General features: G+C 31.3%; 2 protein-coding genes across 2 annotated transcripts; one reads left to right on the top strand and one right to left on the bottom strand.

The window, feature by feature from the left end:
- Positions 1-1,272: 1,272 nt before the first annotated feature.
- Positions 1,273-2,675, bottom strand: LOC145952327 (uncharacterized). The gene is made up of 3 exons (XM_083064672.1): positions 2,428-2,675; positions 1,989-2,163; positions 1,273-1,371 (listed from the first exon to the last, which is right to left on the bottom strand). The coding sequence occupies exons 1-3, from the start codon at positions 2,673-2,675 to the stop codon at positions 1,273-1,275; spliced, it is 522 nt and encodes a 173-aa protein (XP_082920798.1).
- A 7,447-nt stretch (positions 2,676-10,122) lies between these two features.
- LOC109810294 (RING-H2 finger protein ATL52) lies at positions 10,123-11,085 on the top strand. The gene has a single exon (XM_020373718.2). The coding sequence runs from the start codon at positions 10,253-10,255 to the stop codon at positions 10,814-10,816; it is 564 nt and encodes a 187-aa protein (XP_020229307.1). The 5' UTR covers positions 10,123-10,252; the 3' UTR covers positions 10,817-11,085.
- Positions 11,086-13,654: the final 2,569 nt, after the last annotated feature.

Below are 13,654 nucleotides of genomic sequence, written 5' to 3'. Positions count from 1 at the left end.
CACAACATGATAACGATTTCTCAGACTTTGCCACTTAAACAAGAAAGTATAGTACTATTTAGGATAGAACAACTGGGTTTAGGCCTACCACGACATTAGCTAGCTCAACTAAGCCATCTATGGGATTAGCCTACCGACTATCCTCCAAATAATACAACCCTCCGATACTCGGTTAGGAACTAAGTTCCCGACTTCGTACTTTACTCAAATTGGCCGCTTGTAATCGGTATAGCTCGACCTGGCCCCTATACCGTGGTCGCTTTGTAATCGGTATAACTCGACCTTGCCCCTATACTGTGGTCGCTTTGTAATCGGTATAGCTCGACCTTGCCCCTATACCGTGATTGCTTTGTACATGTGTACCTCGACCTTGCCCACGCACGGGACCAACTAAGTCCTAGAGGAGAACAACACAACGTCCACTCCAAGGGACAACTTCCCAAGAAGGGTTTTTCAACAAATTGGGCTGTCAGAGCACCACAACTATCTCAATCCACACAATTGGATGAGAAACTTTGAAAACATCTCCTCTAGTCCTAGTGATCAACAACTTATCATCATAGCTTAATCATCTTACAACTCAACAGCACAGCTCAGCTCAACAACTTAAATAGCATGATCAACTCAACAGCACAACTCAGCTCAACAACTTAAACAACATGATCAACTCAACAGTACAACTCAGCTCAACAACTTAAACAACATGATTAACTCAATAGCACAGCTCAACTCAACAACTTAAACAACATGATCAACTCAACAACTTAACGACTCAACTCATAATCTACAACTCAATCATCATAAAATAATATCTTTCAACACATAGTACAACATACAACTTTATAGCAACATACAACTTTCCTCTAACAACTTAGCAACACATTCTACTAATAACTTCTATATAAATCTCAACACATCTACACACTTCACATCATGCTTCTCATTTACATCCCATCTTCATCACAAAAGCATAACCAACAACATCATTAATCAATATTATCAACACACAACATTTTCATCACATAACACAACATTTTCAACAACATCATTAACCAACAACAAGGCTCACGTCTGATAGCGCGCCCGACATGGTTCCCTTCACGCCCAGTGTGATCCATCCAGAGACTTCCCACTTCAAATCACGCCCGGTGAAACTAACCTCGCGCCCGGTGTGATTTGACAATGATGGTCCCTGATGAATGCACGAGCAGTGCCAAGAACTACGCCCGATGCATGTTTAACCAGAAACCTCCAAAAACCTCGAAAATTCCTTCAAAACTTGAAAATCAGCAACTTCAACCACATGCAATCCATGAAATGAAATTCATAGACTTCATTCAACTCAGAAACAACCTCAGATTCAACATCCAACTTCTCAAGGCATCAAAATCATCAAAAACCCCATTTTTCCCAAAACCCCAAAAAAATGAGAAACTCTTCAATCCAACCATGAATCCTCTGAATTCAAGCATCATTTGAGTTCCTAAACTCACTTACAATCAAACAACATACAATCTAGCTTCCCTTACCTTAGAGAAGTAGAATCCGAGCTTCGGGAGAGGAAGAAGAAGAAGGAGAAGGTCCGCGCTTTTGACTAGCTACCCACACTTCTACGCAGCACCTTCAATATCACAAGGAAACTCAGAAAGTTGAAATGAGAGAATAAAATAGGGAATGAGGAGAAAAGAGAGTGTTGCGGGGAAGGAGGAAGAACTGCGGTTCTTATAGAAGGAAGTTTTGCATTCATCCCTCTCCCTAATCCTAATTTGATGGTACCCGCTCTTTAAATCGATTTTAGAAAATACACAAGCACCATATAGTTCATCCAAAAAATCATCCAACTTGGGAATGAGGTGCCTATACTTGATGGTGATATTATTGATCGCCTTACAATCTGTGCACATCTTCCAAGACCCATTCTTTTTAAGCACCAATATGACTGGGATAGCACATGGGCTCATGCTTTCTTGCACCCATCATTTATTTACCAATTCCTTCACTTGAGCTTGAAATTCCTTGGTTTCTTGAGAGTTGCTTCTATAGGTTGGCCTTTTAGGCAGAGATTCTCTTGGAATAAGATCAATGTGGTGTTCAATTCCTCTTATAGGTGGTAATCCTCTTAGCACTTCCTTTGGGAACACATCTTGAAATTCTTGTTCAATGCTAGAAGGAATTACAATTGGATTAGAATTTTCAGAAATCAAGGTGTTACACTTGTAGTAAATCAAGAACAAGGGTTTGTGTGCGAAAAACATCTTTTTCACCTCATTCACTTTGGCTAACCCACTCAACTTGACCTCACTTGTTTCACTCTTCCTATGAAGTATTTCACTCTTGCCCTCAAGTGTTTCACTCTTTTTCTTTCTATGCTTTTTAGGTGTTTCACTCTTTCTCTCAAGTGTTTCACTTTTCTCTCTTTTATCTTACACTCTTTTTTCTCTCATTTTTATTTCATCCTCACAAACCTCTCTAGGAGATAACGGTTTTAGAACAATTTTCTGATCATTATGCTTGAAAGAAATTTTGTTGGTGAATCCATCATATATTGCTTTGGTGTCATACTGCCATGGTCTTCCTAAAAGGATATGACTTGCCTCCATTGGAACCACATCACATAGCACCCTATCATTGTACCTTCCAATTGAGAAACACACTTCCACCTGTTGGCTCACCATCATTTCTCTATCTTCACTAAGCCATTAAAGTTTGTACGGCCTAGGATGTGGGTTAGTTTCTCTTTGGTTTTGTTGCAATCATTGCATTTGACTTTCTAGTAGCCTTCTAACCATCAATATGTCACTTTGTATTGGTTCCTCTTCTATCTCCTCCTCCTCCTCTTCTTCTTCTTATTCACTAGTTGATGATTCACTAATAATTTCCCCATCATCCTTCATGATCATTGTTCTCCTAGTAGGACATTCAGATGCAACGTGTCCTCTACCCAAGCATTTGAAGCACTTGATGTTTCTAGTCCCCATGTTTGAAGTTGATGTATTAGGTTTTGTTGGTGATTTTCCCAAACCTCTTTTGGCTCTTCTATTTCCATTATTACCTCCAGCATCTTGATTTGGTTGATTTTCAGTTCCTTCAATCCTCTCATAGAGATCTTCATTATTTTGCGTCATCAATCTTTGCATTTTTGCAATCATAGCATTAAGTAACAATCTTTGAGCTCCATCCAAATTAGGAGGGTTACCACCACCTGCTCCTACCATAATTTAAGCCAAAGAAACAAAAGTGACAGTAAAGAACCTCACCACACTTCTCACATGTTTACACTCAAAGATATGCCACTCGTGTCTAGTTCTCTCTTTAATGGCTTTTTCTATAATTGTTCTCTCTTGCCATTTTTTGATTGTTCTGTAACTCAAGGTTCTTACAAGAATCAAGCAATCTTTAATCAAAATTTACCTTTTCAGGATAGTAATCACAAGGCTCAAACAATATAATTTTAACACCAAACAAACGAAAAGTAACAAAGAACAATTCCACTACCAACAAACAAGTAAGATAGACACAAAATTATATGGAAAACAGTGATCAAAGAAGACAATTGATACTTAGGAATTTTATTAAACAAGTAGTGTGCATAGGATAAAACAACGCTATATATTTTTTTTGTTCTATTCTTTTTTTTTTTTGTCAATTTTAGAATTGCACAACCAGGTAATTTCTTTTATTATCAATTTCAGAATTGCACAACCACGTACTTTTTTTTATCAATTTCAAATTTGCACAACCAAGTAATTTTTTTTAACTTAGCTTAATTCCTATTCCAAATTCAAAAGATGATAGACGCAAAGCAATATGCAGATAAAAATTGCAGATAAATATGAACAGTGAACTCGAACCTTGCTCTGATACCAAATGATGTGACTCAAAATTGGGAATTCAGTTGGAATTGGAGAATTTCATTCAAATTTAAAATGAAGAAAACACAAAAGGAAGGGAAGGGAAGGTGCGACAAACAAGGTCATTTGATAAGCCTGAGAATCGCCAGAAGAATCGAAGAATTCTTGATAAGATCAAAAGATGCAAGGAAGAACCTTAGCAGAATTAAAACTCATAATTTAGAAAATGATCAAATGTCACTTTCCATATGGAATCCAAAAGGACTAATATAAATTTAGTTTATGGGTTTGCCTCATTTTAGAGTAAATAAAAGAAAATAAAAATATCTAAATGACATCTAAAACTAGTAAGCCCAGTGGTTACAAGATGACATTCTATGCTTGCAACCTTGGGTTTAACTCCTAGCTCTAACATATTATTTTTATATTTTTTTATTACAACGCCTTTTACAAGACAAAACCAAAACAAACTTTAGATCTTAAATAAAATAGAAACAAAATTAAAATCTCCTAATTGGGCCTCCTAGCTCTCCATGCAAGCTATACATAAAATCAACCTTGTCTCCTCCATGTGTTGAGCCTTCAACAATTAGGTCTCCAGTAGATTGCCACCTTGTGTTGCAATGCCTCCTAGACCTTTCGAAGTCTGCCTCTGGTCATGGGTCCAACTAAGTTTTGAAATGGGTCTTGACCTTGATGCTTCTCACCATAGGCTTGGTCTTGCTGATCATTCTTTTCATGGGCTTGAGTTTTGATGTCCACATTAATGACCATTTTGCTTCTCAACTAGTGCACAAAATTTCACAAATACTAAAAAAATACTTCACTATTTTCTTTAACTAAACATAGCAACACCTTTCTAGTGAGATCAATCACAAAATGTCATGAAATATTTATTACCTCCCAATGATGGATCTCAATTGGACCACCATATGCCTAAATGGACCACTTCTAGTGATTGTCTTGCTTGAGAAGGTGCATAAGATTTGAAAGCTTTCCTTGGTTTCTTACACACAAGGAACCTTTCACAAACTTGTTCTAGTGGTTTAATGGAAGGTATCCCAATCACCATTTTCTTAACAAACCTTACACCCGTGAAACATTCAAAAGATTCACTTTGAAGGTCCTGTTCATGGACAATGAAGTCTTTAATCAATTTATGCTTCAAATCAAATATGTTTATATTATTTTCCTTTATACTCATTAAGAAACCATTCTCTAGAAAAATTTCCAAACTCAGTAAATTAGTCTTCATTGATGGTACATGCAAAACATTAGCCACACGCAAATTTTCATCCTTTCTCTTGATCACAATCTTTTTTCATTCCTTATGTTGTAATGGGATTGTTTTATGCAAATTTTATCTTATTATTGACATTTACACTAAAATCAAATAATCAATATTTATGTCCAATCATATGATTTGAATAACCAGTGTCAAGAAGATTCAGAATTTTCATCATCATAATTTGTGGCTACCATCAACAACGCTTGATCAAAATCTGATCCTTTATTTTGAGCAAGATATATTTTACCATTAAACTTTCTCTTTCCTTCCGTCACTTTTTCATTCTTTTACAAAATACTCCTAATTTTTACAATAGTAGCACTATATTTTCTTCCTATCAAACTTTTTTTCCCCCAATTTCGTTGAATTGGAACTTTCTTTTTTTTTTTTTTTTTTTTTGCAGACTCAGCTTGATCATGCTTCATTTGACACTAATCTTGACTATTTGATGAGTCATTGGCTTTGCCACTTTTGGAAACTTTCCACTTGTCTTTTATTTCTTGTTCTAACAACTTGCACCTTTCTTCTTATAGTTAGTTTGAGCCAACATGATTCGTTCATGAATCTTTTCATCATTCCTTCTTTCATTTAGTCTCTATTGATCATAGGCTTCAAGGGGATTCTAAAACTCATCTACCTTAATCGTCTCAAGATCTTTGAACTCCTCGATTGCCACTACAATAGATCAAAATGAGGTGTCAAAGTTCTCAGTGCCTTATCTACAATATGCTGATCTATAAATTTCTCATTGCAATATTCATCAGATTAAAAGGAGTTTGAATTCGATTGAAAAAATCAGATATATAAGCTCCAAATCATTCATAGACAATAATTCATATTTTCTTAAAAGAGATTAAAATTTCATCTTCTTCACTTATTTATTAGCAACTCCATAAGCTTTATATGCATAATATTAGAAGCTTCTTTTGTTAAATTGGTAATTTATAAAATTCACAGATGAATCAAGAAAAAAGTTAGTAATTAAGCTATAACTAATAATTTATATAATAATAATAATAATAATAATAATAATAATAATAATAATATGCTTAATTTTTAGGATTGTTAACCTACTTCGGGTTATAGACACAATTGTCTATTAACCTATTTACATGTTTTATATAAAATAAATTAAATAAATAAACATTCGTACCCACAACATTTTTGAAAAGGTATGTTAGACCTTAAAATAAAACTAATATCAAATAAAAATATTAAATTGAAATTTATTAATTTTATTGTCAGTCAAATTCAAATTTGACAGGTGTTTACTCCTAATTCTAATTTATTATTAAATCACATGTATTTAATTTTTTTAATTTATAAAAATAATTAATGACACTTATTACATGTAACGTAGAAAAACCTAAAAACTACTTGATAATTTTTCCATAATGGCATAAGAAACCCATGAGGTGGCAGTGTGGTGCACCTTCACCTGCACCATACCAACCATGTCTTAAATATTACTCAAAGCTTAAATATATAAATTAAGTGCTATAAAATTTGTTGCTCAACAAACAATGGCCTACTTTGTCAACATAGGAAGTTAAACTAATAAAGGAAACACTCCATTATTACTTATATAATTGTACACTATAATTACACAAAAAAAAAAACATATAATTTTCATTTGACAATTAACTACATAGTATATAATATAGTATGATGAATCATCGAGCATAAAAAAAATACAATACATAAATGAGAATTAAGTATGATTTCAAAAAACAAAAATGAGATTTAAGTTTGTAAAATTTCATAAGTAACACTCCCAACTTGACTTTAACATCTTGAACGTGTTATAACTTTTTGTTTTGATATTCTTGTGATATATTTTATGCACAATAATTTGTCAAAGGAAATGAAATTTCATTATTAATTTATTTAATACAAAATAATTAACAACAAAATTATTAACATCTTGTAACAAGCTTTAAATTTTTAGATCTTTTTATATTTTATAATTCATACGACAGAGTGGAATATATAGAAAACACTTCCTCACCGACAAAACATAAAGAGTACAAATGCTAAATGATACGTTGACGCGTTACCATGTGACATGTTTAAGAATAAATTATAAAATATTTAAATTTCAATTTTATATATTAATTAGAAGCAATTATTAAGCTATCACATGCCAAAAGTATTACGTTAATTTTACAACTTCTTGATATTTTTAATTACCATACGATCAATGAAAAGTAATTCTATAAACTAAATAGAACACAACTAAATAATACTAGTTCAAAATTTTATGCTTTATTTTATTTATTGCCTGTGCCCTGTACCTATGTCGTTTTATCTACGCTATATTTTTTTAGCTCTAGATGTTATAAGTAATGTATATCGAATTGGGGAAAAAAGAATTGAAACTGTACAAACATTTACATTTGAGTAGCTGTTAATACATGGACAGATTTGAGAATCCAGCACTTTACAAATTAATTCCTTGCAAGTTAAGAAATTATTTATTTTATGCTGTTACCAAGTACATTTGTAGAGAAACAATTGAATTTTAAACTCCACAAAAAAAAAGGTTTTATATTTGAATTTATTATCATTATTATAATTTTTATTAATGAAATCTGATAAATTTAGCATCATTTGTTATAACTATATGCAATCCCTTTGATTCTTAATATAATTAACAAAATTTCATATCCATTAATGTCAAGTAAATTTTAGCTAATCTTAATTAATTTAATATTATCATCTTAAAAAATATCTTTTCATTTAATGGTATTGTATTTCTAATATCTCTTTTTTATTTTTTATATAAAGTTTAAAGGAATAATAATTTAAGAAAATAAAATATTTTTATATGAAATTAACATAAGATGTTATTAAAAGAAAAGAAGAAAGTAGAAAGAGAAGTAGGTGGAGAAGGATAAGATTAAGATGAGAATTGCTGTTTGGCAAACATCTACTTTTGCTTTGCTTGCTTTTCAAGTACGTCTCCTTCTTCACTTTCATGGATACCCCACCTATCTCCCACTTTGGCTTTTCTAGTGATTCTGATTCTACTATTCACCTTCCATTTAGATTTATATTTTAAATTAAATTTATCGAGATAATATATGAGTACTCTAATTTGTATTTAGCAATTGCAATTAGCTTAATGTATGAGTGCGAAAATAAATTCTTATATTCAGAATGGAAAACATTATATTGGTTGCATCTTGACAACTCTTTTTTAGTTCGTTCCTGGAGTATCTACTGCCGATAGTAGTGACTAATCTCCTCGCTACGTTGGAGACACCTCAAAGGGTAAGATAGCGGCCCAAGATTTAACTCTGAATACATATTTTAACTTAAATTCATTGAAATAGATTATCAGTAATCCTATTTGTGTTTAATGGTTGCGATTGACCAAATGCACTAATGGAAATCATTGATTGAATATCAACATTGCACATTTCGATTAGAGTAATTAGTTTTTCTTTTCTTTTCAAAAAATTAGATTAGGACAAGAGTGCAAGTCACAATTTTATATAATAAGACTTATCAATTTTTTGTGGGTACACTTGATGTTCCAAGATGGGGGTGGTATCTGCAAAAGAGACTCCGATGCTAAAGTTAGTGGTTGTGGGAGTATTAGTCTCGTATAAGTAATGCACGTACCTTGTTGTGAATTAGGGTTGCATTGGACCTTGGGCCTGAGATTAGTTGTGATCTGATTAGGTAGGGGATCTCGTCTAGACCGAGATTTTCTAAGATCGGTTATGATCTATTTAAGTGCTGATCTGACGTCATGCGACGCGTGCCCGAGATCGTCTTATGTTGTGATGCCGAGTTGGGAGCTCGGCTCTGGAGTGTGGATAGTACAATTAGTTTTTCTTTTCTTTTCAAAAAATTAGATTAAGACAAGAGTGCAAGATACAATTTTATGTAATAAGACTTATCAATTTTTTTTTCTTAAAATTTTCATATTATAAATTTCCCATTTCATCTTCAATGGAAGTTTATGTGGAAAAATATAAAATATAAAAGAAGTTAAATTGAATCTTTAAGTTTTATCTAATAAGAATAAAAATACTTAATCAATTACATTACTCTCATACGATAGTTGTTTTATTTTGAAAGTGGTATATATTATCATATTAATTTTTAAAATATACTAAATATTAAATAAATTCTTAAAAATACAAATATGATGGTCAAAATGCATTTTTAGAGATTTACTCCATTTGTTTTATAATATTAGTTGTGTTTGAAAAAAATAAAATAAAAAATATATTATATGTTATTTGAAAGTATTAGTTATCTTTTTTCTTTATTTATATCTTAAAATTTTCTCTGTGTCATAATAAATGTCATATCAATTTATTTTACATATACAAAGAAAAACTAATGAATTAATGAAAAAGAATAATAAAAATTTTACAAAATTAATTTCATGATCAATATTTTTTTAAAAAAAATAATGCAACACTATTATATAAATTTGATTTAAATATATTTTTAATCCTTATAATTTCAAAAAATCTTATTTTAGTCTTTATATTCAAATTTTATTAAGAAATTTATCAAACATTATTGCATAAAATTTACCTATTAGTATTTCTATTAATAAAAATATCACATTAAATTTGATTAATATTGCATAACTGTCTTAATTAGTCACTTTCAAATATGTTATTGGTGACCTAAGAGACTAAAACAAATTTTTTGAAAATTATAGGGACTAAAACAAGATTTTTGAAAATTATAGAGACTAAAAACAACGATTTTAAATTTAAAGAACCAAAAATAAATTTATCTTAAATTTGAGACTAAAAACATATTTAAACCTATAAATTTTTATAATAATTATCATTTTTCATGAACAAAACTATAAGTTTTATGTATATAACTAACCAGACTTGAATCACAAATTTTGAACCAATCTTTATGCAATAATATATAATAAAATATAAAAAAGTTAAATATATAAGATGTAATAATAGTTAAGAATTATATATATGTAATATATTTATTTATTTATTTAAGTGGCGTGATGAGGAGAAGTTTGGAATTGGGATCCGGATGGAAGGAAGATGGAGAATGGGTGAAGAGAAGAGATGATGATTGGTAGAAGATTAATGGAAGGGTGAGAAAAGCAATAGGAATGGGTTCATTGAGCAAGTCAAATCCAAATCCAAATCCATGGACCCCAAAAGATTGTTCCTCAGGAATCTGCAGCATCTACTGTCCGGAGTGGTGCTACGTAGTGTACCCTCCACCCCCTCCCTCTCTCTTCCTCACCCAAACGCAACGCCACTCTTCGCCCTTCCAATTCTCCCCTCTCGTCGTCGCCCTCATCGGAATCCTCGCCACCGCCCTCATCCTCCTCACCTACTACACCCTCGTCTCAAGGCTCTGCCGCCACACCGCAGCCCCCAGGGAGCCCCCGCAGGGGAACACACCCCAAGGGTTGGACCACTCTCTGATCGAGTCCATCACCGTTCGCAAGTACTCCAAGGGCGGTGGGGCCCACGCTCGCGACTGCTCCGTCTGCCTGAGCGACTTCCAGGAGGAGGAGAGGGTGCGAGTGTTGCCGCGCTGCAACCACGCTTTCCACCTCCCCTGCATTGACACCTGGCTCCACTCCAACGCCACCTGTCCCTTGTGCCGTTCCTCTGTCATTCTCGTCTCCACACGTGCGCCTTCTGCTTCTGCTTCTGCTTGTTGACACTTGAGACCACACAACACAATGGATCTCTTTCTCTTTCTGCGCCTATGGTATGTTCCCATATTCTTCTCTCAAACGTTTCTGTAACATAATATCATTCTTAACACTAATTTTAACACTTGTAACTACATCTCTCCCTATCCTCAATTCTCATGCAATGCTTTCTGGATAATTTACTTCAATGTTGATTCTCCCTCACTAAAAACTTTAGTCAAAATATTTTTTTATTCATTATATTTTTATTTTTAGATTCTTTATTTTTTTTTTAATTCTTCTCATTTATATTTTTTTTACGTGAGAAATAATTTTTTTGTGTTGGATATGAATTTATTTTGATGAAATTATTATATATTAAGTCTTTTTTATTTTATACTTTCACTCATAAAATTTATTGTTAAAATATTTTTTTTTTCCTTTCATCATATAATAAAAATAAATAATATTACAAGAGAAAAAGATGATGCTAGAGATTAAAATCATTTAAAGTTATAAACATAAAAATTAAGAATGATTAAAGAAATAAATATAAAAAATAAAAATATTTATTTTAAATTATATAGATTAAATAAATAAATTAAAAAATATTTTAATTAAAATTTTATATTTTATTAACATATTAGACGTGCATGTTAGAATGACTTTTAATATAATTATTATAAATAATAAAAATATTATATATGATGGTGTATGATTAGATATTGTACTACTGTATAGTTTTTTTTTTCTTAATTAAAATTATCGATACCAGTTGCGGTATACAGAGTTTAACATCTTATAAACACGTAATTTCTCTACACCAAAATTTTCTTATATTATACATTAAAATACATAATTTAGGAAGGTAGAATTTTGTTTTCCCTATTCTCTTGATTAAACATTCTTCATATTTTATATTTTCTCTTATTAAAGATTGCATTTCCCGTGTTACTCTTGCAACTAGTTAAAGAAGGAAAAAACAAATTCCCTTTCGATCATTTTAAGTTATTTATATTTATATTTTCTTAATTACCTATCTTTTTAATTCATCATGTTTCATCTCTATCTATAAGTTGAATATAAATGAACACAGCCTTGGTATCATAGTTTTGATGAAAGCCAACAATTAATAAATATTAAAGTTTGCCTCAACTCTTTAATCTCCACCTTTGATATATATAGTTTCCAACTCCAACCCTTTTTACAACAAATTTTAAGATCTGAACACTGAATTTGACTAACTCAAGTTCGTTTCAGCAAACTTAAAATATTTGAATATTAATATAAGTCTTTCACTTAAGCTTTTTAAATTATTTCTAACTTTATTCTAACTTATAGTAATTCAATGAAGCAACTCAACTGATTGAGTAAAGTGTGTAGTTATTATAAATTTCTTTAATACCAAATTCAATTTTCACATATAAAAAACCTTATACTTTCAAAAAAAAATAAAATATATATATATATATTAAAAACATTGCTTCTATTTTAAATAACCGATTATCCCATATTCATAATATATTGTTTTGATCTAATTTTGTTTTAACGAATTTTAGAAAAATATTTGATTATTTGGGGGTGTATAAACGAATATAAATGTTTTAAATAGGCATAATTTCCATCGTGGGTTGACACAAATGATTTAAGATCCAATCAAAACTTGCATTTTTTATGAAGCGTGTTTGACACCCTTACGACTATTAAAATTACTTTAGTGGACACACCTACTCAAGGAGCTCTCATGACGTTAGAGGTGAAATTCCTTTGGTGCACTTCTATTGACTCCCAATTCGGCAAGTAAAGTCTTTTGTCAAACTAAATATTACTAAGCTTCAACTAACCATTTAGTGAACAATAGTGTTTGGCCTAAGGATCTCTAGTATATCATTAACTCTTTGCCTGATAGTCATGAAAATATTATCCCTTATCTACCATTTTCAATAATAAAAATAGTCATAATTAATTATCCTAAGGATATAATCAATTATAAATGTCACTTTTCACTCTGGGTGATTGTTTTTAAGCCTAGTAATTAGTTATCTCATGTCATAGTAGACTATTTATGACTTAACTTTAAGTATGTACAATCTTGAACTTAACACCATATCGAATTAATCATATTTACCACCTTGTCAAGAGCTTCTCAATCTTATGACAAATACCATACTTAACATCGTCTAGAGATAAATCCAAGCCCTCCATGACATTATCATGTCTCACCACGGACAAAATATGCACATTTCTCTTAGAACAAGATGATTGTTAAATTGGATCATAGATAAGAAGCTTTTTGATATACAAGATTCTTATAAGAAGCAAGTGTAAAACATACTTGCATTTATGTAGGAAACTAATAATGTGAACAATATATTTTAGGTTTCTAGAGAGAATGAGAAGATTAAAAGAAACTCATTTTGAAGGAAAAGTTTATTTCACTTAAAACCTACCGAATACTGAATATAATTCTTCATTTATAGAGGGAGACTCACTATAGACAAAACTTATTACAAACACGTCTCTAGGATGATATCTAATCTAACCTTATCCACATTAGTACACACATAATAATGACACCTCATCTAAAATAGTAGTTTTAGGTACAATAATTAAGATTTATGCATACTCTGGACACATAATAATTTTACATGGTGTCTGATGTGATAATGATACTTTATCATCTAATATAGTAGTTTTAGGTACTATAATTAAGATTCTTGTATGCTTTGGATACATGATTGGCTTGGTTGACCACTTAATTTGATCTGGCTGAAAAGGAAGAGGTGTACTGTCTTACTACTAACTAAGCCAAACTCCTATACATGTGATGATGATAAAGATACCTAGACTTAAGCATCATTTCTT

This window comes from Cajanus cajan, chromosome 10 (assembly GCF_000230855.2).
Source record: "Cajanus cajan strain Asha chromosome 10, NIPB_CcT2T_4, whole genome shotgun sequence".
NCBI lineage: Eukaryota > Viridiplantae > Streptophyta > Magnoliopsida > Fabales > Fabaceae > Cajanus > Cajanus cajan.
This window is presented reverse-complemented; position numbering and strand designations above follow the sequence as displayed.